This window comes from Lepidochelys olivacea (assembly GCF_965140295.1).
Source record: "Lepidochelys olivacea isolate rLepOli2 genome assembly, chromosome: 13".
In the NCBI taxonomy this organism is placed as follows: domain Eukaryota; kingdom Metazoa; phylum Chordata; order Testudines; family Cheloniidae; genus Lepidochelys; species Lepidochelys olivacea.
Window position 1 is genome coordinate 10,923,509 of NC_140423.1, and position 24,216 is coordinate 10,947,724.

The 24,216-nt window shown below is 41.9% G+C and overlaps 1 protein-coding gene across 2 annotated transcripts; it reads left to right on the forward strand.

Annotated features, from left to right (window-relative positions):
* Window positions 1–2,484: 2,484 nt before the first annotated feature.
* On the forward strand, window positions 2,485–24,216 carry LOC311529974 (androgen-induced gene 1 protein-like; the record flags this gene model as incomplete). Of its 2 annotated transcripts, XM_084646250.1 has the most annotated exons (7): window positions 2,485–2,733; window positions 4,142–4,285; window positions 5,904–6,005; window positions 7,517–7,632; window positions 12,671–12,822; window positions 16,022–16,058; window positions 23,879–24,216. In XM_084646250.1, the coding sequence occupies 6 exons, from the start codon at window positions 2,485–2,487 to the stop codon at window positions 16,033–16,035; spliced, it is 777 nt and encodes a 258-aa protein (XP_084502376.1). In that variant the 3' UTR covers window positions 16,036–16,058; window positions 23,879–24,216. The 2 variants fall into 2 exon arrangements, with proteins under 2 accessions (XP_084502376.1, XP_084502375.1); XM_084646249.1 differs by lacking the exons at window positions 16,022–16,058; window positions 23,879–24,216 and adding an exon at window positions 13,202–13,327.

Sequence of the window (24,216 nt, forward strand, 5' to 3'; positions counted from 1 at the left end):
CCAGAGGAAAACAATAAAAATATTTAAAGGTCTAGAAAGAAAAATTCACATTTTCATAATTCCTAAAACACTGCAATATTAGGTGGTGTGCCTAGTCGTTCATCTCAGTTGGAGCAGGACAGTACCGAATTCAGAGAGATCTACTTATCTGTCACTGGCCTTTATTCAGATAAGTAAATATATATAAATCAAAGCCAACTGGGTAACTTGTTAAGCAGCATATCATATGTTACATGGGAATTCCATATGAAAGCTACCTTTCTGGAAAATTCACAAAGGTGATTTCTTAATCCATAGCGAACACTTTTTTGCATTAGTTTAGTACGCTCCAGTGTGATCAGTTAAACTGGTACAATTCTGTCAACTGTATAAGAGCTTAATTATCCCATCTGCTTTTGTGTCCAAAAAAACATATGTGGCTGTACACTAGGAAAGGAAAAACAAAACAGAAAACAAGTCATAATGACAGGACAGGTTAAACCCCCTGACTCATTTAGATTAGAAATCCTTGAAGTAATGATCATCTGTATAACTTTAAAGAGAAGCCTATGTTTCATCTGTATATTCTCCCCACAAAATACTAGCTAGTAGTAGTTGTAATTGGAATGTTCCAAAGTTGGAGAGAGAAGGTCAACTGCAGTTGAGATGTGGAGAAGAGTAGCAAGTAGAGATGCCAGTCAGAATGAATTAATGGCCAAATCACAAGTACCCAGACACATCTTCAAAGAGGTGTGAAGGCAAAAACCACACTAAAGTACCTCAGTTATGAAACCAATCACCACCTGCTCTCCTAAAGCCAACAGTCAGTCATCAATATTCTTGTAATCGTTTAACAGGGCCTATGTCTATTTTACTGTACTTGCAATTTATCTTAAAATACCTTCCAATTTATCTTAAAATCTCTTTTGACTCATTAATGTAACACCTTTACTTTCCTACAGGAAACAAAAATTGTATTTAAATCTAGCCTAGAAACAATAATAAACAAAATCCAACAAAAGTAGATTTGAACTCTGGGAAAGGATTTCAAGTGTTAATTTTGAACTAGGATTGTAAGGACTTCCATTCATCCCTTACATTCTTTTTTCCCGTCAGGAGGTTTTCCAGCACTTGTTGTTAATCTGTTGAGTTTTGTAATCTCAAACCACTATTATCAAACTAATATATTTATACTTTATTTTTCATGCCAAACTATTTTACAGAAATCATGCACTCATCATAGAAATACAACTCCCTCAGGTTCAGTGTGACCATTCCAGTTGGATGCAATAAGTTAGGACAGGAAGTGAAAAATTTAGGTTGGAATATGTAATTTACTTGTTCTCATAATATAAGAACTAGGGGCCACCAAATGAAATTAATGGGTAGCAGGTTTAAAACAAATAAAAGGAAGTTCTTCTTCACTCAGCGCACAGTCAACCTGTGGAACTCCTTGCCTGAGGAGGTTGTGAAGGCAAGGACTATAACAGGATTTAAAAGAGAACTGGATAAATTCATAGAGGTTAAGTCCATTAATGGCTATTAGCCAGGATGGGTAAGGAATGGTGTCCCTAGCCTCTGTTTGTCAGAGGGTGGAGATGGATGGCAGGAGAAAGATCACTTGATCATTACATGTTAGGTTCACTCCCTCTGGGGCATCTGGTATTGACCACTGTCGGTAGTGGGCTGGATGGACCTTTGGTCTGACCCAGTATGGCCATTCTTATGTTCTTAATTAGCTAAGATGGAATCTGATCAAGGCACACTGGTATTGACTACAACACAACTCTTATGAAAAGCGTCTTTAATGATAATGTCAGGAACTCTGTTTTCGGTCTTATGCTAAGGACAGTGTACAGACATCCTGCCCATCCAGAATGCCATGCCTGCCTATCTCAAGAGGCATAAACTCATCCCAAGGCCCGCAGACTGAGGTCCTCCACAGCTGACACAGGCATTCCCCCACCCTCATTTTGTCCAGGACACCTAAGTCCCGCACTAAAGGCTGATCCCTCCCATCCAGGGGCAGCCAGCACCAGGTCCCCGTGGATGGGCACAATCACACAGGGAGCACGTCACCGTCTTGGTAAATCCCGCTGTCCCCTGTGTTACTCCACTGAATGGGCCACGGTGTGCAGATGGCTGATGGGTTAGAGGGAGTAATTCTGGGCTGCCCGTCATCTCCCGCTCCCCTGACCCCCAACTCCTCGGACCGACGCGCATTCCTCGCTACTATGAAATGAAGAGGCGTCGCCGCAAAGCGCCTCACCTTGCGAGCCTCACAACATGGCGTCAGGCGGCTTTACGCCGTCACAGAACTCAACGAGGTCGCACAAGATGGCGGCGGGCGGGATGATGCACGCGCAGAGTTCACCACACGGGACTAGGCTCTCCAGTGAGGGGAGGAGACGTTGGAACGCGCCTCATTTGCAGACCCACACAAGATGGCGACGGGACGTCTAGCTCGTGCGCGGAACGCGCCGAGGAAGGGGGCATGTGTCGCGCATGCGCAGCGCCCCCTCCCCCACGCGCGTGCGGGAGGCCCCGTGGGGGAACGGGGTGTCGCGGCTGCGAGGCCCACCCAAGATGGCGGTGCGGTTGCGGGGTCAGCGGCTCATGACCTTCGTCCACTTGTTCTGTTTCCTGTGGGCCTTGTTCTCACTCTCTCAGAATGTGGGCCTGCCCCACTCCCTCCGCAGGGAGAGCGAGAACACCTACGGCGGCCGCTGGAAATACCTGACCTTCATCAACCAGGTGCCGGCTGGCCCGAGCGGGATTGGAGGGCGCTAGGCCTATTGTGAAGGGGGAGTTAGAGGGGGGTCTCACCTGGGGGCAGTAGATGTGGGCGAAGGGGGTGCAAGAGGGAGGGGTGGCTTGAAGGTTGCGGTGGGGGGGCAAAGAGGGAGGCCTGGCTGGAAGGGGAGTCAGTGTGGGCCAAAGGGGGCACAGTAGGGGGGTCTGGCTTGAAGGTTGCAGTGGACAGGTGTGGGTCAAAGAGGTGCAAGAGGGAGGCCTGGCATGTGGGGAGAAGTACATGTGGGACATGGCGGACACAAGAGGGGAAGCCTGGTTTGATGGTTTCAGGGGGCAGGTGTGAGTCAAAACTGGGGAGAAGAACCGGCCTATGGAGGGGACCGGTCATGTTGTGGGAACCGGACCTATCATCACTTGATCCATGTTTCCATTATTGTATGAAAAATTAAAATTAAATTTAAATTAATTTTGAAAATTAAATTATCTTATTTAAAAGTAACTGAAAATGTAACAGCAGTAATGATAATATCCAGCCCTTCCCTTGTGCTTCTCTTTTTCGGAGTACTTTACAAACATAAATTTAAAAAATCAAACAGTATTTTGTGGATATTATCACCTAACTTCTGTAGAAAATTCATGGAATTTTTTTCTCTCTTTTCAAAAAAATTTTTTTAATGGGGAAAAAATAGCAGATGATTAATTCTAAACAACTTAATTTTATAACAAGGAACCAAATAAAATGGCTTGTATAAAATGGGAAATTTTGAGACAGTGGAGATAGAAGATGTTCACATTGATAATTTGGGACTTGATCTTGCAATTCCTGCTGCTCACAGAACTCCCATTGGCAACAGTTTTGCACAGGGACAGTGTGCACATAGAGAGTTAGGATCAGCTGCCTGCACTTTAAAAAGTTTGAAAATCCATTACTAAAATGCATGTTTAGAATTAGTCAGAGGATAAAGTTGCCAAAAGCAAGGAGTAAGTGAAATTTATGGTCCTGAGCCAAAATAAAGTAGGGTAAAACTCCTTTTGAGTCATTGGGAATTTTGGCTGTATTAGAAATACAGAATTTTGTCCTTTATGCTGAACTGGTAAGATGTCATTACAGTAGAGAGACTAGAATCACAAACACTTGAGTGTTTTACTTTTTTTTTTCCAAAGGAAGTTTAAAGCCACTGTAGTGCCAGTAAATGTATACATGAACAAAAACAAGTATATTGATTGAAGAGTGAGGCAACAGGCTAGGTAAACATGAATAACTTCCAGGACAAACTTATATTCACTTAAATAAAGTGTTTTCTTCTTTGGAAGACTAGAGAAGAGTGGTAAAAGGATATATTTGTAACCAAAATAATGTAATAAAACAATTTCTTAATATGTTTTCTTCATTTCTTAATACATTTAGATTCTGCAAACTCTATTGTTTGGAATATGTGTCATACTTGACTTTGCTTGTGTGTTCATCCCTGCCAAAAAGAACCATGTGTCATCCCGATTGTTGCCTCCAAGAGACTTCCTCTTCTCAGTGCTAGTATTCCCTGTTGGCTTAGTAAGTAGTTCCTACAAACAGGCCCCCCTCTCAAATAACTTCGGAAAAGACAGAAGATATTGGCACATCCAGATTAAACTGACACAGCTGAAAGCTGTAATATTTCATATGCTATTTTATTTCGTTTCAGACATAATAACAGATCTAATTTATCCCTGACTTGATTGACTTTTAATGTATACCCGATAGGAAAGGATCATTTTGTCTAATATGTTAACAGCTGCTTTTTGAAACATGTGGACACAAAGCAAGTTGAGTTCACTTAGGGCTTACCTTTCTTCCCGTAAGTAATCATCAAGAATGGGGGTACTCATGAATATTTATGTGAAAATGAGTTTATGTTATCAGATTCCTAGATTGGGGCCTTGTGCACCTGAGAGAGGTGCTCTGATGTAACTAAATTGGTTCAACTCCCTTAGGTGGACATTCTTAATCCAGTGTAAGAGTACCTTATTTTGATTTAGCTTATGTCAGCGAGGAATGAGCATAAATTAAACCAAGAATAGGCACTCATAAATTGAAATAAGTGTCTACACAAAGGATTTGCACTGATTTAAGTGAATTGGTTTCTAAACTGGCTCAGTTAAATCAGTGCAACTTTCTTGTGTGGACAAGGCCTGGGATTGTCTTGAGTTCTGTGGACAATGGAGCTTAAGAAAAAAATTCTTACACTTCAGAAAGTATAAAATATGCATATTTTAGGAATTAAGGAAGCATTAGATTATAAAATTGCTGCTGTAGCTCCTGTACATGTCTCACTTTAATTTTTCTACAAACTTTTTTGTTCTTGGTTAATGATTATCAATTATATTGTATTTTTCAAAGGATTGCTTTGTGCTCTGAGTTCACTAATAGCAAGTTACTGTTATATTTCCCTCATTCTTTTAGTACATGCTAACCAAAATGAAGTGCAGACCACCCACCCTGTCCTGCATCTACTGACCTCAGTGGTAAAATTCCCATGGACTCCAATGGGAGTAGAATTAATTTAATAAATTCTCTATTACTTATGCAATAACTTATAGTAGTATTTCAATGAAGAATACATTTTCTGAATTTGACAGGAAAAAAAAAAGACGGTAATCAGTACTAAACTGTCTTAACATTCACCATGTAAACAGAAAAACTTTTTAAAACATCTTCTCTTCAAAGCAACTATTTTGATGAGGATAAACTCTGTCTGAATAGTCCTGTGCACAAAGATTAGTAATACAGTAGACCCTCACAGTTACGAACACCTTGTGATTGGAGGTTGTTTGTAATTCTGAAATGTTCATAATTTTGAGCAAAACATTATGGCTTTTTCAGAAGTTTACATCTGAACATTGACTTACTATGAAGCTTTACTATGCAGAAGAAAAATACAGCTTTGAAACTTTACTATGCAGAAGAAAAATGCTGCTTTCCCTTTATTTTTTTAGTAGTTTAGGTTTAACACAGTACTAGACGGTATTTGTGCTTTTGGGGGCGGCGGGGGAGGGTGTCTCTGCTCCTGCCAGATTGCATACTTCCACTTCCAACTAAGGTGTGTGGTTGACTGCTCAGTTTGTAACTCTTGTGTTCGTAACTCAAGGTTCTGCTGTATTTAGTTTTATTTACATGCAGGTTTTTATCTCAGTTTGTAGCTGTTACTTTTTGGACCCTTTATGCATATGACAGAGAATTGGTTTACCCTAAAGAACTGGATGAGACTACTCCATCCTGGCTTAATCATACTATGGTAAGCAGATAGTGTTTCTTTCTTAAGGTCTTGGGTTTGATGTTTTTTCACTTTATGGTATTTTCCTCATTATGTATGTATAGTATATGCAGTTTGTTTGAACATAACAATAACTTGCAGACAATTTAGTGTACAGATTTCTTACTTATCTTCTGGTATTCCACACTGCATCAAGTGTAGATATCAGGGTCATGGCCTGTAGCCCTACCATACCATTCTCTAAACTGGTTTCAGAGTAACAGCCGTGTTAGTCTGTCTTTGCAAAAAGAAAAGGAGTACTTGTGGCACCTTAGAGACTAACCAATTTATCTGAGCATGAGCTTTCGTGAGCTACAGCTCACTTCCATCTCTACTGCTGGTGGAGATGCACCAGTAGTAACAAGAATGTGGGGGGGAAAGACTAGTGTAGACTCAACCCAGGGCTCTCTGTTTTGTAGGGTACAGCTACACTGAAGAAAAAAGAAGAAGAAATAAAAACCCTACAACTCTCCGGGTTTCAGAGCCCAAGCTCCAGCCTGAGCAGAAATGTCTACATTGCTATTTTAGCCTCAATAGCATGAGCCTAAGTCAGTTAGCCGAGATTCGGAGATTCTCTGCTGTGGAGTTGCAGGGAGGGGGGTTGGTTTCTTGAGTGTAGACACATCCTTAGTTCTTTTTATGAACAGCTAGATGCCTCTTTCACTGAATATCACCTGTCCTGTGCACTGAATTAGGCAGGGTGCGTGGCTAAAACAGTATGTAGCATGTAATTATATACTGTATTATAATATATACATGGAAGAGGGCTGCACAAGTCTTTTTCATTTTCTGATTTTTGGGTGCTTCACACTGCAGCCAGAACGTTCTTTTAATATGTTTTTGTATGGAGTGTAAATCTAATAATCTATCTAGATATATGAATTTCTTAAATCTTGTAGAACATTCGCGGATAAATCTGTAAATTGCACAGTAACTGGTCCTATATATTATGGGCCAGGTCCAAAGCATGTTGAATGTAGTTAGCTAAATTGGTCCTGATCCAAAGCTAACTGTAAGTCAACATAACTCCCACTGAAGTCAGTTTGAGTTCTGAATGAGAAGGACTGCAGGATTTTACATTATTTAGTTATTGACTCTCTAATTTGTCTCATCGGTCCTGAGCCAGTACCATGTCAATGACAGCTTTGCCATTGACTTCAGTGAATATAGGATCAAGTCTATAGTACTCAAAATCAACTATTGGCATCTTATTTCCTGATTAAAAACATCAATTTAATTTGGTTGCATCTCTTGGTGGCCTTTAATTTCTGGGGGCATGGATGCAGCTGTTACAAAGTAAAGAGACTACATTTGTGAGGGATGGAAGGAATCTGTTATATTAGTTCATCAGAGAAGCCTACCAAAAAAAATACTCCAGTGCTCTTCCTGAAGTTTTCACAGTTGATGTTTCTGTCATAATTGTTTTCTAGGATATCGTTTGTTCATATTGTATCTTTCCATATCTGATTCTTATATTTGATTTTTATTTTCAGCATACCACTATACTGCCACTACTTCTTGTTGAGCTGGTTACATGTCCACATAAGTATCTTTCTAAATTGAGGGGAATGATAGGACTTAGCATCTTTGGTACTTCATACCTCACATGGTAGGCATTCCTTGTTTCTCAGAAACACATCAGCACCAAGAAGCATAAAGAGCAGAATGCATGTGTGTGTTTTGTCATAATATTTATTGCTTGATGGAATTACCATAATGTATCTTGGTTGTTACACTCTAGTATAACCATATACAAATACTTTAAAAGAGATAATAAAAATGCATGCTACAGTCACTTTTTTTTTTTTTAAACTACAATAGTGTGGTCCCACAGGGAACGCTCCTGATTCATGACCACCTGGTTCCAAATACTACCTCCATGTGTGCTTTGGAGAGAGCTGCTGCAGAGCACTCTTCAATGGCAGATGTAGTAGCGAATGTTCATGTGTAACCTTTATGTGGAGTGCCCCCCTTTGCTGCAGAACATTTATGACCAGTAGATTTGACCCACAGAGAGGTTTAAGCTACACCTCTACCCCAATATAATGCAGTCCTCAGAAGCCAAAAAATCTTACTGTCTTACAGGTGAGACCACGTTATATCGGGGTAGGGAGAGGAACAGCTCCCTGCCCCAGCTCACCTCTGCTCTGCCTCTGTCTTCTCTGCTGAGTGCGCCGCTGCCGCTCCGCTTCTCCTTCCCTTCTTTCCAGGCTTGCCGTGCCAATCAGCTGTTTGGCGCGGGAAGCCTGGAAGGAAGGAGGGGGGAGAGAAGCGGAGCAGCGGCAGTGCGCTCAGGGGAGGAGGGGGAGCGGAGGTGAGCTGGGGCGAAGAGCGGTTCCTCTGGGCCCCCCCTCACTCCAGCTCACCTCTGCTCAGCCTCCGCCCCCTCCCAGGCTTGCCGCACCAGCTGATTGGCACAGCAAGCCTGGGAGGGAGGAGAGGCAGAGCTGCAGCACACTCGTGGGAGGAGGCGGAGTGGAGGTGAGCTGGGGTGGGGAGGCTGCAACAAGTACGGGGGGGTGCAGAGGAACCACTTGTGGTAACACGAATTCGGATGTAACAAGGTAAAGCAGCCCCACTCCCCAGAGTGCTGCTTTACCGTGTTATATCCGAATTCGTGTTACATCAGATCACATTATATCAGGATAGAGGTGTACTTAATTTATTCAAAGTCAGTGATAATGTTAAAACCTAATAATGATCAATTTGAATAGCAACATGGTGAACTATTTCACTGCTTAGTGTATTAGCAAAACAAATATTTTATATATGTGTGTGTGTGTGTAAAATATTTATGTAGCATGGTTAGATTCCGTCAAAAGACATTCCACAAAAATAAGTTTCAGGTTTAGAATATACAGACACTTGAATATGCTGTTTAAGTGTCTGATCCTCCACATAGTATACTAGAAGGGAAACAGATAACTGGGTGCAAGAGGAAGATTTCAAAGGAAAATGAAAGATGTCAGGAAGCTGGAAGGATTTGAATAAAGCAAAGCAGATTAAATTTAAATTCTCTTTATTGATTAAAAGATACAAATATGTTATTAGACACCTTACTGTTTTCATTTGTTTTGAGTAAATTTGTTTTAAGAAAAACCTCTATAGATTTCCCCAAAAATTCTGCAGGCTCAGAGACTAAAGTCTTACAAATTTTCCCTCAAATTCCCTGTAACCCTGCTCAGGATGAATAGTAAACTGTCATAAAATAACTGCTTAAATTTAGTTGCTGACCTTTCAAATGGTTATTCATCTGATACAGGCAAGTTATCAGTCTGTCTTTATTTATTTATTTATTTCATTTTAAACCTAAAATTAAAAATACCTATCCTGAACATTAATCTCCTTTCACTTAATTATAAATATAATTACATGAATATGAAACTAGTATCTTACCATAGCTAGCTGAAACAATAAGAAAATAACCAGAAATCTTGAATCCAAATATTCCCCAACTACACTCAACAGTATGAGCCCTTAATACACCATTTCTTATCCAGAAGCTTGCAGCTTGCCCTGAAGATCAGCACATTTGAGTTACTTTGGCTTGGGGAGGGGAGTAAATTCCAAAGTTGAAGGCCCCTCAGAGAATGCCCTGCAGGCAGCTCCAATCTGTTGCATAGAGGGGGCTCCTGTTCAAACACCTGTGTTCACTGCAACTATGGTAATATAGCCTGAGTAATGTAGTCCCCAGGGCATGGCTACACTGGAAACCTCAAAGCATTCCTGCGGGAGCGCTCCCGCAGCAGCACTTTGAAGTGTGAGTGTGGTTGCACACGGCTCCCAGTGCTCGGAGCCAGTTTACACAAGCGCTTTAAAGCGCTCTGACTTGCTGCGCTCAGGGGGGTGATTTTTCACACCCCCGAGCCAGCAAGTTAGAGCGCTATAAAATGTAAGTGTAGCCAAGCCCTTAGGCTAGGTCTACACTACGCACCTTACAACGGCACGCCTGTGCCACTGCAGCCACAGGGTTGTAAGGTGCGCAGTGTAGCCGCTCTTTGTCACCAGGAGAGCATTTCCCGCCAACAAAGTGCTGTCGACAAAGACACTTTTCGTCATTAAAACGTCTGTCGTTCAGGGCGGTGTTTTTTTTCACACCCCTGAATGACAAAAGTTTTAACGATGAAAATGCGGTGTCGATGTACACTGAGGCTATGTCTGCACTGTAGTACCTAAACTGGCTACAGCGGCATTAGCATGGCTAAAAATAGCAGTGTAGATGCAGTGGTGTGAGCTTCAGCATGGGCTGTAGACAAGCACACCACAGACGTTGGGTGCTCACTTGCTTTGTTGAAAGCTGCATTGTCACATCTACACTGCTGTTTTTAGCCATGCTACTTAGATGCGTCTACCTGAGCTGCAGTCACACCTCTGATTGCATTGTGCATGAACCCTTCGATACATAGGTCCAATCAAATTCAGACTTTATAGCTCAAAACCCGCCCTTTAAAATCCACCTGGAAACCATTAGATAGCTAATGCACATCCCAGAGTAATGGGATCACATATTAATAAACCACCACATTCTGTACCAGCTTCTAGGTTGATTTAAAATGTAGGATGCACTGCATTAGAAAATCTTCAAATGGAAAAGGCATGGATTACTGAAGCAAGCTCCACATCCAGAAGAAATCATCACAGTACACTGCTACTGTATGAACGCAACATTTAGTGATACGCCTGAATTGAAATGACCACCTCTGTAAATGTATAGTTAATGTACTGCTGCATGTCCATGTATATAACATGAAAAAAGCTGAGAACTAAAGAATAGCTACAATGTCACATTTCAGAGTAACAGCCGTGTTAGTCTGTCTTTGCAAAAAGAAAAGGAGTACTTGTGGCACCTTAGAGACTAACCAATTTATTTGAGCATGAGCTTTCGTGAGCAGGGGATATGGAGGACTTATTAAAAAAAATCTTAGCAAATCTTTAGTTATACAGTTTCCAATTGTAGAACAACATAAAATATTTAAACAACAATTACAATAAAATGTTCCTAGGGTTGAGGCAGTTCTGTACCTGCTATAATGTCTGTGCCAACTCTAACTCAGAATTCTGTGGTTGTGTGGGTTTGTGTTGCATCTTTAGGGTCACATTTTCAAAGGACATCCAGTCCATACCCATGCAAAACTTGTTCATGGAAAAACAACATTGCTTAATTACCAATCATAAGAGGTAGATAGGCTTTCAGTGATGACAGTTTTCATTCAGAAATGCTTTATTTGCTTATACACATAGAATTTGGTTTTGTGTGCACAAAGTTGCATGTGTAATTCACTATTCAGTTATGTGTTACTTATCCTTCTAGTGGACAGAGGTTTATGAATCTTCTACTGCTTACACCAGTGGTTCCCAAACTCGTTCCGCCGCTTGTGCAGGGAAAGCCCCGGCGGGCCGGGCCGGTTTGTTTACCTGCCGTGTCCGCAGGTTTGGCCGATCGCGGCTCCCAGTGTCCATGGTTCGCTGCTCCAGACCAATGGGAGCTGCTGGAAGTGGCAGCCAGTATGTTCCTCGGCCCGCGCAGCGAACTGCGGCCACTGGGAGCCGTGATCAGCCGAACCTGTGGATGCAGCAGGTAAACAAACTGGCCCAGCCCACCTGGGGCTTTCCCCACAAAAGCAGCGGAACAAGTTTGGGAACCGCTGGCTTACACCTAGAGAACAGTCATTTAACTCAAGTGACCAAGGCTTGTGTTTTTAGTCACAGGTTCAATCCCATTGTTGGCACAAGTTAGCTGCACATATCCAATGTTGAAGATCCTCTATACATTTGACACACATGGATACATTTTCAGAAGAGCTCATGATCAGCCTCCTGTTCTGCAGACTAATTTTTAAATCTTATAATGTGAATTCAAATGTGCATATTTGTACTCACAGGCACTTGGTTAGAGGTTCAGGTACTCTGATTTGTGCTGACAATTCAGTTGTGAATACAGAAGTGTTTGTACAATCTTTGTGGGCTTCTCCTGCACTAGATTTTGAATATTTGGCCTTCAATATTGTTTTATTTTAATGGTCTGTGTTTAAATGACAGTTGGAATGCACACACACTTAAAAAAACATCTGATAGTAACACAGGTTGGCACAATGAAGAATTCTATACTGATTCTTTTTGTGTGTACATATGATATATACTGTAACTTGTTTGGCAAATCTGCATAGTTTTGTGACTTTAAGCAATGGCTGAAAAATGCTTTGCAAACCTCTGTTCAAAGGTGCTAGAGAATTTTAAACCATTATTACGTGTAATTGTTTTAATGATAGTCATGATATTACATTTTACTCTTAGAGCCTTTCATCAATAATCTCAGATTACTTTATAAATATTAATTTATCCTCACTACACTCCATTAAACCCCCTTACATTGCTTTTACTGCAGGGAAAAGTTTAAATCAAAACAAAGCTATTTTAATTTTAACTGAAAAATTTAAGTATTTATGAACATTATAGGAAAAAAATTGCTTGAAAATTTAACTAATTTACCAAACATTCCTTTTAAATTCCTTTTAAATGCAAAATTAAAATTGACAGAATTGAGATTTTCATATGTCTGAGAGAGCCAATTTATAATCTTAAAGCAAATTAAAATGGAGATATGTCTAGTTCTGTTTCTTAATACTGTTTGTCTTTCATTGCTTTAGGGTACTATGGGTAAATTATGCATCAGGGATTTGGGCATACCCAATTTTAGAAGTACTAGGCATACCTGGAAAGGCGGTACTTTTTACCATTTCCTACCTTGTAATGGTAGGATTCTACTTACTTGGAGAGCATCTAACACAGATATTATGGGGTAAGCAATGCACAGAATTTTCATTGTCACGGGATTTTGATTGGGATAAGGACAGTAAATGTGTGTTAGCAGAGAAATCTTCTGTCTAAACCTTTCCCTCACCAGATTGGTCAGCACAGAGCTTTCTCATCTCTTTCCAAAGAACATAAATTTCTTGAATGAATGTATCTAATAAGGAACTTTTATAAGTAAATATCTGCTGTTTCAGTGGAGTTTTCATCTCTGGAAATCTAGGATGAAATTTTGCTTGAGCCATTAGACAACTTGAAACAATTCTTCAGGAATAGAAATCTATGCTTAGGAGAATCCCGCAACTGGAAATGCAGGCCAGGATTGAAATGTCCACACTACTTAATTTTAATTTGTTCCTTTCTTGCAGGTGACTTTCAAAAATGTAAGAAGTAAGCATAGAGAGGAAGCTGAAAATAGGTCACACAAAGTGCGAGTTTCGTTTATGAACATACTGCATTTTTAAATCGAGATGCCAACATGCACTGTTTTGAAATATGCTCAGTCATCTCTCAAATATATTGTTCAAAGCAATAAAAATATTTCTATACCGATAAGCAGTCAAGCAATCTATAAGGAAAAAACTAATTTGTAATCAAGATTTTAATGCTTCTAACAAACTCCCACTCCAGTTATATAGAAAAAATGGTTTACATATATATTCCTGCCTGTATCTGTGTGTGTACACATGCACATACATATTCAGGCCACGAGAATGCTTTGCATTTTTTACCCAAGAGGATATGGTTCTGGCTAACCTTAGGGTTTTAATGCTCAAAGAAGTTAAAATTTTCTCCCAGGGTTTGTTCAAGAACCATATTAGACTCTAAATGTCACTACATTATGTCCAACATTTGTAAGAACAGTCCTGTGTTAAATAGTATTACAGGGGACTTAAACGTCAGCTGTATCATTAATCTGTCACTTTAATCATTAATCTTGATTTCAAGACCAACAAGCTATTACCTTATGAACCCTTTTAAATAATCTACCACTTATTTCAGTCTAAAAATAGAAATAACTATCCAGTTACAAAATATTGCTTACAAAATATTGAGTCATCATAACATCCTACTAAATACATGAGGCATAATTAATCATCAAGCCTTCTTTGGATGGATTAAATACATTAACAACCTTTCTATTGCATTTATAGCCAAACCAGATTTAGGATTTTGAATCTACAGGAGAATATTTAATAGTTGTAAATCTTTTTGCCTCTTAATGGGTGACTAATATGTGGTACATTTCAACTTGGACCCCTGTTGTTGGAAATGTAAAATATTTATAAACTAATTCCCTAAAGATCAATCCTGAATTGTTCTTTCTCTTTTCTTGAGTGCCTTTTGCACTCTAAGGCCTTATCTACACTACAGGGGAAATTAGATCTAAGCTACACAATTTGAGTTATGTGAATAGCATAACTCAAATCGATGTAGCTTAGACCTGCTTATGCGGGCTCCATGTCTAGTTGGCAGCCCATATCAAGTGGAGTGCCCCAAGGGTCAGTCCTCGGGCTGGTTTTGTTCAATATCTTCCTAAATGATCTGGATGATGGTGTGGATTGCACCCTCAGCAAGTTTAGAGATGACACTAAACTGGGAGGAGAGGTAGATATGCTGGAGGGTAGGGATAGGATACAGAGGGACCTAGACAAATTAGAGGATTGGGCCAAAAGAAATCTGATGAAGTTCAAGAAGGGCAAGTGCAGAGTCCTGCACTTAGGACCGAAGAATCCCATGCACCGCTACAGACTAGGGACCGAATGGCTAGGCAGCAGTTCTGCAGAAAAGGACCGAGGGGTTACAGTGGACGAGAAGCTGGATATGAGTCAACAGTGTGCCGTTGTTGCCAAGAAGGCCAGTGGCATTTTGGGATGTATACGTAGGGGTAGCAGATCAAGGGATGTGATCGTTCCCCTCTATTTGACATTAGTGAGGCCTCATCTGGAGTACTGTGTCCAGTTTTGAGCCCCACACTACAAGAAGGATGTGGAAAAATTGGAGAGAGTCCAGCGGAGGGCAACAAAAATGATTAGGGGACTGGAACACATGACTTACGAGGAGAGGCTGAGAGAACTGGGATTGTTTAGTCTGTGGAAGGATTTGATAGCTGCTTTCAACTACCTGAAAGGGGGTTCCAAAGAGGATGGATCTAGACTGTTCTCAGTAGTAGCAGATGACAGAACAAGGAGTAATAGTCTCAAATTGCAGTGGGGGAGGTTTAGCTTAGATATTAGGAAAAACTTTTTCACTAGGAGGGTGGTGAAACACTGGAATGCGTTACCTAGGGAGTTGGTGGAATCTCCGTCCTTAGAAGTTTTTAAGGTCAGGCTTGACAAAGCCCTGGCTGGGATAGTTTAGTTGGAGATTGGCCCTGCGTTGAGCAGGGGGTTGGACTAGATGACCTCCTGAGGTCCCTTCCAACTCTGATATTCTGTGATTCAGCTATAAATCTCCTGGCTATCAGGTGCTCAGTGTTTTTAATAACTTTGTTGCTAATAATTTAAGGGTAATATAAACTCAGACTTAATCTGTTTTAATTGTGTTTTGTCTGAAATTGTGTAAATAGAGAAAATTCTAAATAGTTGTGATTATGGTTTTCAATGTTTGTGTATAATGGTTGTACATTTTACCCCTTAAGTATGATAAAATAAATTTGTAAAACAGCCCTCAGTAGACACTTGGTAAGGATAGCAATGTTCCACAAAATTAAAAACCAAAAATTGAGTTTTATCTGTGTCATAATAAGGTTTCAAAACTTTTAAATAGTCCCTCTTATTTTATGGAGTAAGCATTTTGTTAATGTGGCATAAAATAGTAGATAACAAATGAGGTACAACACTAAGTCCAGTATAGGTAGGCTTGATCTGTGGCTCTGGCTGGTCTTTACTGGGTACAGGACCCAGAGAGGAGCAGAGAACAAAGACTGCTTTATGCTTTGCCCTCCACCTTATCTTGAGTTTAGCTGAGGGCCAGCACAAGTTATTTTAGCCTCAAAGCAGTTCTAATTTGCACAAGATGGTAATAGTCCTCTGGGTCTATTACAAATAGGAACTGACAGAGCACAAAGGCATTTTATCTGTCCTTATGTCAGGGCAATGCAGGAGGAATCCTCAGTTGACAGCTTCATGGCCCCTCTGCAGGATCTGGCCTTTAAACAGAAACTTGACTCTTGACTCTCTTTGCAGGTTTAGGATGGTGAACTATGTCATGAGAATGACTGGGGTAAGTAAAGTCAGGTTTCAAGCCTGCATCAGAGGTGTGGACATGGAGACATCCAGCTGATGGATGAGGGAGTGTGTTTTGGGGTCCATATATATTGGGTAAGACCATATGCAGGATGGACCAAGACAGGCAGCCACTCATGAACTTGTGATCAGACATTTCTATGTAATTTTTCAAGGACATATATTGATTAATGGAACTTCCCATTACATTTTTATAATAAATAGTAGAATGATTAGATTCAGAATTTTCAAGGATCAAAGTTTGGGAGTATTATGATTGTTTATTGCATAACTAAAGGACAACACAGCCACTCAAACAAGTTAAGGTAGGCAATTGTGTAATTACTATGATTGTTCAAGGACACATGTAAATACATGTGATTAGCATATGTCTTCACAGTTATGCAATTCATATTCCCATTTGTTGTAATTGTGAGCATGAATTGTTGGACAGCTCGCTTAAATTGTCATAACCTGGAAGATTTAAAAAAAAAAATTGGAAGTGTGAGATATTGCATTGCTGGGGGGTAGGTAGTTCACTCACTTCACATGCAGTAGGATTCTATGCAACCAGTTGTGCAACTGGTTGAAATAGCTGGTTACAGCTGTACCTCATTTAAAGCACAAACAGGCTGGGAATCATAAAGAGAACTATTTAGTACCGCCATAGTCAAAATTATTAGAACAATATAAGTTAGGCTTATTTCCATTATTGTTAAATATCTGTCGGAAGGAAGAGTGCCAATGGTGTGAGTCATACAATATGTACATTTTGTTACAAATTCTGAGTCATTTTTAAATTGAAATTATGCATCATTCATGAGCTGAAAACCATTTAAGACAGTTGTGTATCGCCTTCTTCTGACATTCTGGTTATCTGCAAAATGTAAAAAAATATGATTGCACCTGTATAACATGGCATCTCATTTCATCATGGGTGGTTTAAATATGTTAAAGCAGAAGAGGACTCTGCAGACTGCATGTAAAAGAGCTAGGGGCCTACAACACTCTTGTGAAGGGGATCAGAGATGGCCAAAGGAGTATCCTTTGACTTTTGGGATGCTGTAGGATTCTAGGATGGGAAGAGATCTGTTTGAAAAATAATTATTTGCACTCATATTGCACTTTCCAGACAAAGGTTTCAGCATACTGCACACATCAATTGATATAGCCTCACAATACCTCTGTGAGGAAAGCATTCTGCCCATTTTACAAGTAAGGAAATGACACTCCAGAGAGGTTGTGTGTTTTGGGAAACCCACTCAAGAGGTCTGTGACAGAGCTGAGATCAGAAACCATGTCTCCTGATCCTGTGGCTTAGTCACCAGATCATTCTACCTAATCAAGACTGCAAGCTCTAATTTAAGCTATTTGCTCTTTGAGGCAGTCCTAAAGCTTTAACAATCAGCTTGAGACTGGATGATGAAAGGAAGAGTGTAGTAGTATACTTAAGTCACATGACATTGTGATTTCTACCACAGTGAGACATGGGCTGTGAGGTGACTAACAGCCATTATGATTTTCCCCCCTGATTTTATGCAGTTTGTGGCCAGTGGAGCTGTGCAGTTCACAGAACATTACTTGTGCCCGTCAGTTCTGCAGTCCACCCACAATGCTCCCTACATGACAGTGCATGGGTCTATATGGCCTCTCTCCATGTCCCTTCTACATTTTGGCTTTGCGGTGTTAACAGAATCATGGCAATTCCATTGCATTTTGGCCATTTTGCTGCTAGAAGAGGGAAGGGGACAGGATTTCATCCAGTATAAGCAGGCGAAGTAAAGGCTTCTGATTGCATAATAGCTCTGACCTGCCAATCCACTTATTTGCAAGTCCTGACTCTTGTCTGAGCAGAGACTGACAATCATATTACTTTTTTTGTGGTTTGGTGATGTGCATAAAAGGGATCTGAAAAACGAGACCACCGCCCTTTTCATTTATGTCCTAAGGCAGCATTCAAGATCAGGTCTTCAAGGGTGGAAAGTGAGAAGAACACGAATAACCTCTGCTGCTTAAACTTTTTTCCATACCTAAATATTTGTTTTATTTCGCATTATAACAGTAAAGAAAAAACCTGTGGGACAAATTCTACCTTTGCTTACGTCCATGCAATATCATTGACTACTCTGGGAGTCCTAGGGTGTAAGTGAGAAGGGTGTAGAATTTTGTCTGTGTCTTGAAAACTACAGTTCTAGAGAAAAATGTGGGTGGGGTGGGGGAACAAGACCTTTTACTAAAAACCCATCAGGATATTGCAGCACTGGCATCTGAAAGCAACTTGCGAGGAAAAATGTTGCAGTTTTTTGCGTTTGTTGATCAATGAACTATGATTATTCCACTGCAGAAATATTGGTGACAAATACCCTGTTAGTAGAACCAGCTTTTGCTCTTCGTTAGCTAGGTAGAGTTCTGGTCACTTGAAAAAATTACTTTCCACTGTGTTCTAGCAGTGTATGCAGATGAGTATGTTAAACCCTGTCGATAATTATTTAATTCTAGGAAAAACCAGGAATTTATACAGTTCAAGTAACAGCTGCATTTTGTGATTAAACACATCCAGTGGGGTCCATACGAGCTTTTAGTGCAGCTGATGGAAGACCACTGACAATGCTAAATTAGAGACTAGTTACTCCCTTTCGCACCCAACATTTGTTTGTGAGCTGAAATGAGGCATTGCTACAAAGTCATTATTTTTTCAGTAGTTAAATGCTTGTCAGATAAACTAAGCCATTAAAACCGTATTATCCAAAATGAACTCTCTGTTGATCTGAAGTATTCATGATGTGCCCGTTGTATTAGTTCCAAGAAAATAAATTTGCATTCACAATTATTTGTGGGCCCAAATAATAGAATTTTGACATTTCACTGTTAGCTCTCTTGGTGCAAACAATATTTACATATGGAAATAGATCATTTAATGGATACCTGTTCTGTTCATTCCCTCTGAAGCACTTGGCAATGGCCACTGTTAGAGGACAGGATACTAGGCTAGATGGACCATTGATCTGACCAAGTATGGCCGTTCTGTTCTTAGATGTCTCACTAGACATGGTAGTTGTGTAAGGTCTGTGATTTGCATGTGCAAGATTGTGGGTGCAAATGAGTTTGAATACAAAACTGGGTGCAGGGAGGAACAGTGTAGATTGCTGCTTCTATTATGCTTAGCCTTTTTTGCATATTAATATGGATGCATATTAATGGAAAACTGCCATTTAGGTCCCTCCCCCTGCCCTGGGGATGGTACAGAGCTGGTAGATACAGAGCTGCAGGCTGATGAGATGGGGAAAACATTGCTGTCTCTGTGTGCACAGGAGTGAATTTCACCCTAGGCAAATAAGACGAAAGGGGGATTTTAAACTGGATCAAATTGAGTTAATCTGGTTTGAAAATACTTGCGCATACACAGTGCATCCCATCATTACACACTAACTCCACATTTATCAGGAGCTGTGCAGTCCACTTGCAAAGTGTACTAAGTTTGTTTCAAATTGAATTAGTTCAGTCTTTTGTGCATGCACACAATTGCTGCACAACACTTTCTGTATGCTTCCAACAGCTATCTCACAATGCTGTGCAGGTCGACCGTTACTGACCTGTTCATTTATTTGTGTGTCAATTTTCCAGGATGACCCTTCCTCCCTTTAAAGGGTGGTGCAGAGCCAGATTTTGTCTAAATGCTCCTGGATCCCAGCATATCATTATTCTGATAATACAACTACAGTAGCCCTTCAGAAGTCCCACAATATGCCTCGCACAGCTGCTTGGAGTCGGGCTGAGACCTCAGATCTTATTGCCATCTAGGGAGAAGCGTTTATTCAGGAAGCTCTTGTGACCAGCCACAGGAATAAAACCCTTTTTTGTGGTTACGACCAGGATGCCGACTAGTGCCAGATAAAGGGCAAGCAGCTCAGGAGAGAGTACACTGAAAGGAGGAATAAAAGGAGACAATCCAGTAGGGCACATGTGATCTGTCCAGTTTTTGATGAACTGGACTGGATTCTATACAGTTAGAGTATGGTCCATCCCAGGCGCTATTTGGAGACTGCTGCCCACGTGTTCCCTTACACCCAGGATCAGGCTAGATCCATTGGTGGATGAGCAGGAGGATCCCAGAGTGGGGCTGTCCCCCTGAGGGCCAGGATCTTTTTGGGACTCAGCTGATGACTGCCAGCTGGAAAGTCAGCTCCCCAGTCAGACCCCAATTTCTGCCCTATGTTGCTAAGCCGAAGTCCCACCAGAAACCCAGGCCTGGACCAAAGAGTCAGATCCCCTGGAGGGAACTTGGGCACATAAGTACTTGTCTTTACAATTTATAATTTATTGGTGGTGGTGTTGGATGTGAGCTAGAAGCCCCCTCCTCCCTCCCACCCAGCCCCTTTTTGCTGCTCCAGAAAGGCATCCGCCAGGATGATGCAGTCGTAGTCTGTATCCACCCCCCTCCTGCAGCAGATTGGAATATCGAAAGCATTCATGTATGCAAAATTCAACAGTTTTAGATCGTGCTTAAAGGAAAAGAAATGTGGTTAGTTTCCATCAGATATAAGTGCACACTGAATGTTAGGTTAAGGCACAAACAATAATGCTGCCCGTTGAGGTAAAAAATGCCCTGTAATATGCATTATAGTTGACAGTGTAGTTTTAGCTGTCAGTCCAAGGAAGAAGAGCTCTGTGTAGCTCAAAAGTTTGTCTCTCTCACTGAGAGAAGTTGGTCCCATAAAAGGTATTGCCCCACACCACTGTTCCCTCTAAGGTGTGCGTGCACAGGGCGAAACACCATGCACACAACAATTTGCACAGAAGAAATTTTTTGAGCACATGGCCTGTCAAAAATTAGAGGGAATGTTGCCCCACATACTGTGCTCCCTGCTGTAGCTTGCAAAGGCCTTCCACTCCTGCAGCGCTTCTGGGGAGACCATCCTGGTGAATAAATTCAAAGCATATCTCAGGGGTCTCCCCTTTCCTTTTCTGAATAAGACCATTCTTTGCCTCCTAATCACCCACCTCAGTGTAATGTCGTGGAGAGTGAGGACCACCCAAAGAGGACAAAGAGAGGATTACAATCCAGCTCACCTCCATGCCCCCTTAACATGCTCTTTACACCTCCAATGCCATAGAAGTGCCTCCAGAGCACAAACAAAAATGGAAAAACAAACTTGGAACATGGCTCCAGCCGCCTCACCCCGCCCCACCCCTACCAGCATGAAAACAGACAAAGTAGACTGAGATCCAGGTGCACCCACCACTTTCTGTACATGCAGACCACTTTTACCATCTCTGAGGTTCCCCCAAAGAATGGGAAGAGCCTCAGGGAGTTAAAGTCACATATACATCATGAAAAAAGCTATCATGACATGTCTGGGATATGAACAATAAACAACTTGTTTTTCCCCCTACTCCCAGAGCCACAACAGCAAGACCATCAAGGACAGGGTCTTTCTGAACTGCTGACAGGCTGGCCAACCTGAGGGGGGGGAAAAGAAAGACTCGGGATGAGGTCTTTGCAGAATTCATGGCAGAGTCACATGGAAAGGAAAACCAAGCTGTCTGAGAGGTGGTGGCTGAACATAGGGACCCAGAGAGAGAAAGAGATGTGGATCTCCCAGGAAATCCTGGGCTTAGCCACCATCAGTAGTGCAGTGGCCAGGGAAAGCATGGTTGTGGCCAAGGACAGCATCTCCATAGTGAAGGAGAGCATGAAAAAAGACAGAGAGATGCTGGGAGAATAACATGAAGGGGAAAGGAGTCCAGGAGAGCTGGCTGTATTTTAAAGAATCCCTGTTGAGGTTACAGGGACAAACCATCCCAGTGTATAGAAAGAATAGTAAATCTGGCAGGTGACCAGCTTGGCTTAACAGTGAAATCCTTGCTGATCTTAAACACAAAAAAGAGGCTTACAAGAAGTGGAAGATTGGACAAATGACCAGGGATGAGTATATAAATATTGCTCAGGCATGTAGGAATGGAATCAGGAAAGCTAAATCACACCTGGAGTTGCAGCTAGCGAGGGATGTTAAGAGTAGCAAGAAGGGTTTCTTCAGGTATGTTGGCAATAAGAAGAAAGCCAAGGAAACTGTGGGCCCCTTACCAAATGAGGGAGGCAACCTAGTGACAGAGAATGTGGAAAAAGCTAAAGTACTCAATGCTTTTTTTGCCTCTGTCTTCACGAACAAGGTCAGCTCCCAGACTACTCCACTGGGCAGCACAGCATGGGGAGGAGGTGGCCAGCCCTCTGTGAAGGAAGAAGTGGTTCAGGACTATTTAGAAAAACTGGACGGGCACAAGTCCATGGGGCCGGATGCATTGCATCCAAGAGTGCTAAAGGAATTGGCGGATGTGATTTCAGAGCCATTGGCCATTATCTTTGAAAACTCATGGCGATCGGGGGAAGTCCCAGAAGACTGGAAAAAGGCTAATGTAGTGCCCATCTTTAAAAAAGGGAACAAGGATGATCCTGGGAACTACAGGCCGGTCAGCCTCACCTCAGTCCCCGGAAAAATCATGGAGCAGGTCCTCAAGGAATCAATTCTGAAGCACTTAGACGAGAGGAAAGTGATCAGGACAGTCAGCATGGATTCACCAAGGGAAAGTCATGCCTGACTAATCTAATTGCCTTTTATGATGAGATAACTGGTTCTGTGGATGAAGGGAAAGCAGTGGACGTGTTATTCCTCGACTTTAGCAAAGCTTTTGACACGGTCTCCCACAGTATTCTTGTCAGCAAGTTAACGAAGTATGGGCTGGATGGATGCACTACAAGATGGGTAGAAAGTTGGCTAGATTGTCAGGCTCAACGGGTCGTGATCAATGGCTCCATGTCTAGTTGGCAGCCGGTATCTAGCGGAGTGCCCCAAGGGTCGGTCCTGGGGCCGGTTTTGTTCAATATCTTCATTAATGATCTGGAGGATGGTGTGGATTGCACCCTCAGCAAGTTTGTGGATGACACTAAACTGGGAGGAGTGGTAGATACACTGGAGGGTAGGGATAGGATACAGAGGGACCTAGACAAATTAGAGGATTGGGCCAAAAGAAATCTGATGAGGTTCAACAAGGACAAGTGCAGAGTCCTGCACTTAGGACGGAAGAATCCAATACACTGCTCCAGACTAGGGACCGAATGGCTAGGCAGCAGTTCTGCAGAGAAGGACCTAGGGGTGACAGTGGACGAGAAGCTGGATATGAGTCAACAGTGTGCCCTTGTTGCCAAGAAGGCCAATGGCATTTTGGGGTGTATAAGTAGGAGCATTGCCAGCAGATCGAGGGACGTGATCGTTCCCCTCTATTCGACATTGGTGAGGCCTCATCTGGAATACTGTGTCCAGTTTTGGGCCCCACACTACAAGAAGGATGTGGAGAAATTGGAGAGAGTCCAGCAAAGGGCAACAAAAATGATTAGGGGACTGGAACACATGAGTTATGAGGAGAGGCTGAGGGAACTGGGATTGTTTAGTCTACGGAAGAGAAGAATGAGGGGGGATTTGATAGCTGCTTTTAACTACCTGAAAGGTGGATGCAAAGAGGATGGATCTAGACTATTCTCAGTGATAGCAGATGACAGGACAAGGACTAATGGTCTCAAGTTGCAGTGGGGGAGGTTTAGGTTGGGTATTAGGAAAAACTTTTTCACTAGGAGGGTGGTGAAGCACTGGAATGGGTTATCTAGGGAGGTGGTGGAATCCCCTTCCTTAGAAGTTTTTAAAGTCAGGCTTGACAAAGCCCTGGCTGGGATGATTTAGTTGGGATTGGTCCTGCTCTGGGCAGGGGGTTGGACTAGATGGCCTCCAGAGGTCCCTTCCAACTCTGTTATTCTATTCTATGCAGAGGCACTGCAGAGACGTCCAGAGTTCATGGACGCTATCCCAGGCCAGAATGCCCTCCTGCAAAACATACTCTTGCTGTCCTGTAATTTGGGATCTTGCCATTTTCTTCAGCTCCTGGCCAAGGCTGGCTACTGGGACCAGCAACAACTTCTAACCTCTGCATCCCACAGCAGTGCTCTCAGTGGCTCCCATTCACCTCTGAGATCCAACCTCTGGGCCGTGACAACACTTGCACCTGAGGGTCCAGTTCTTTTGAGCCCTGCAATGCCCCCTGAGAATTTTTAGCCATAGCACTCAATCCAGGGTGACAAGAAGAGCTAGAGGCATGGTGTATGCAAA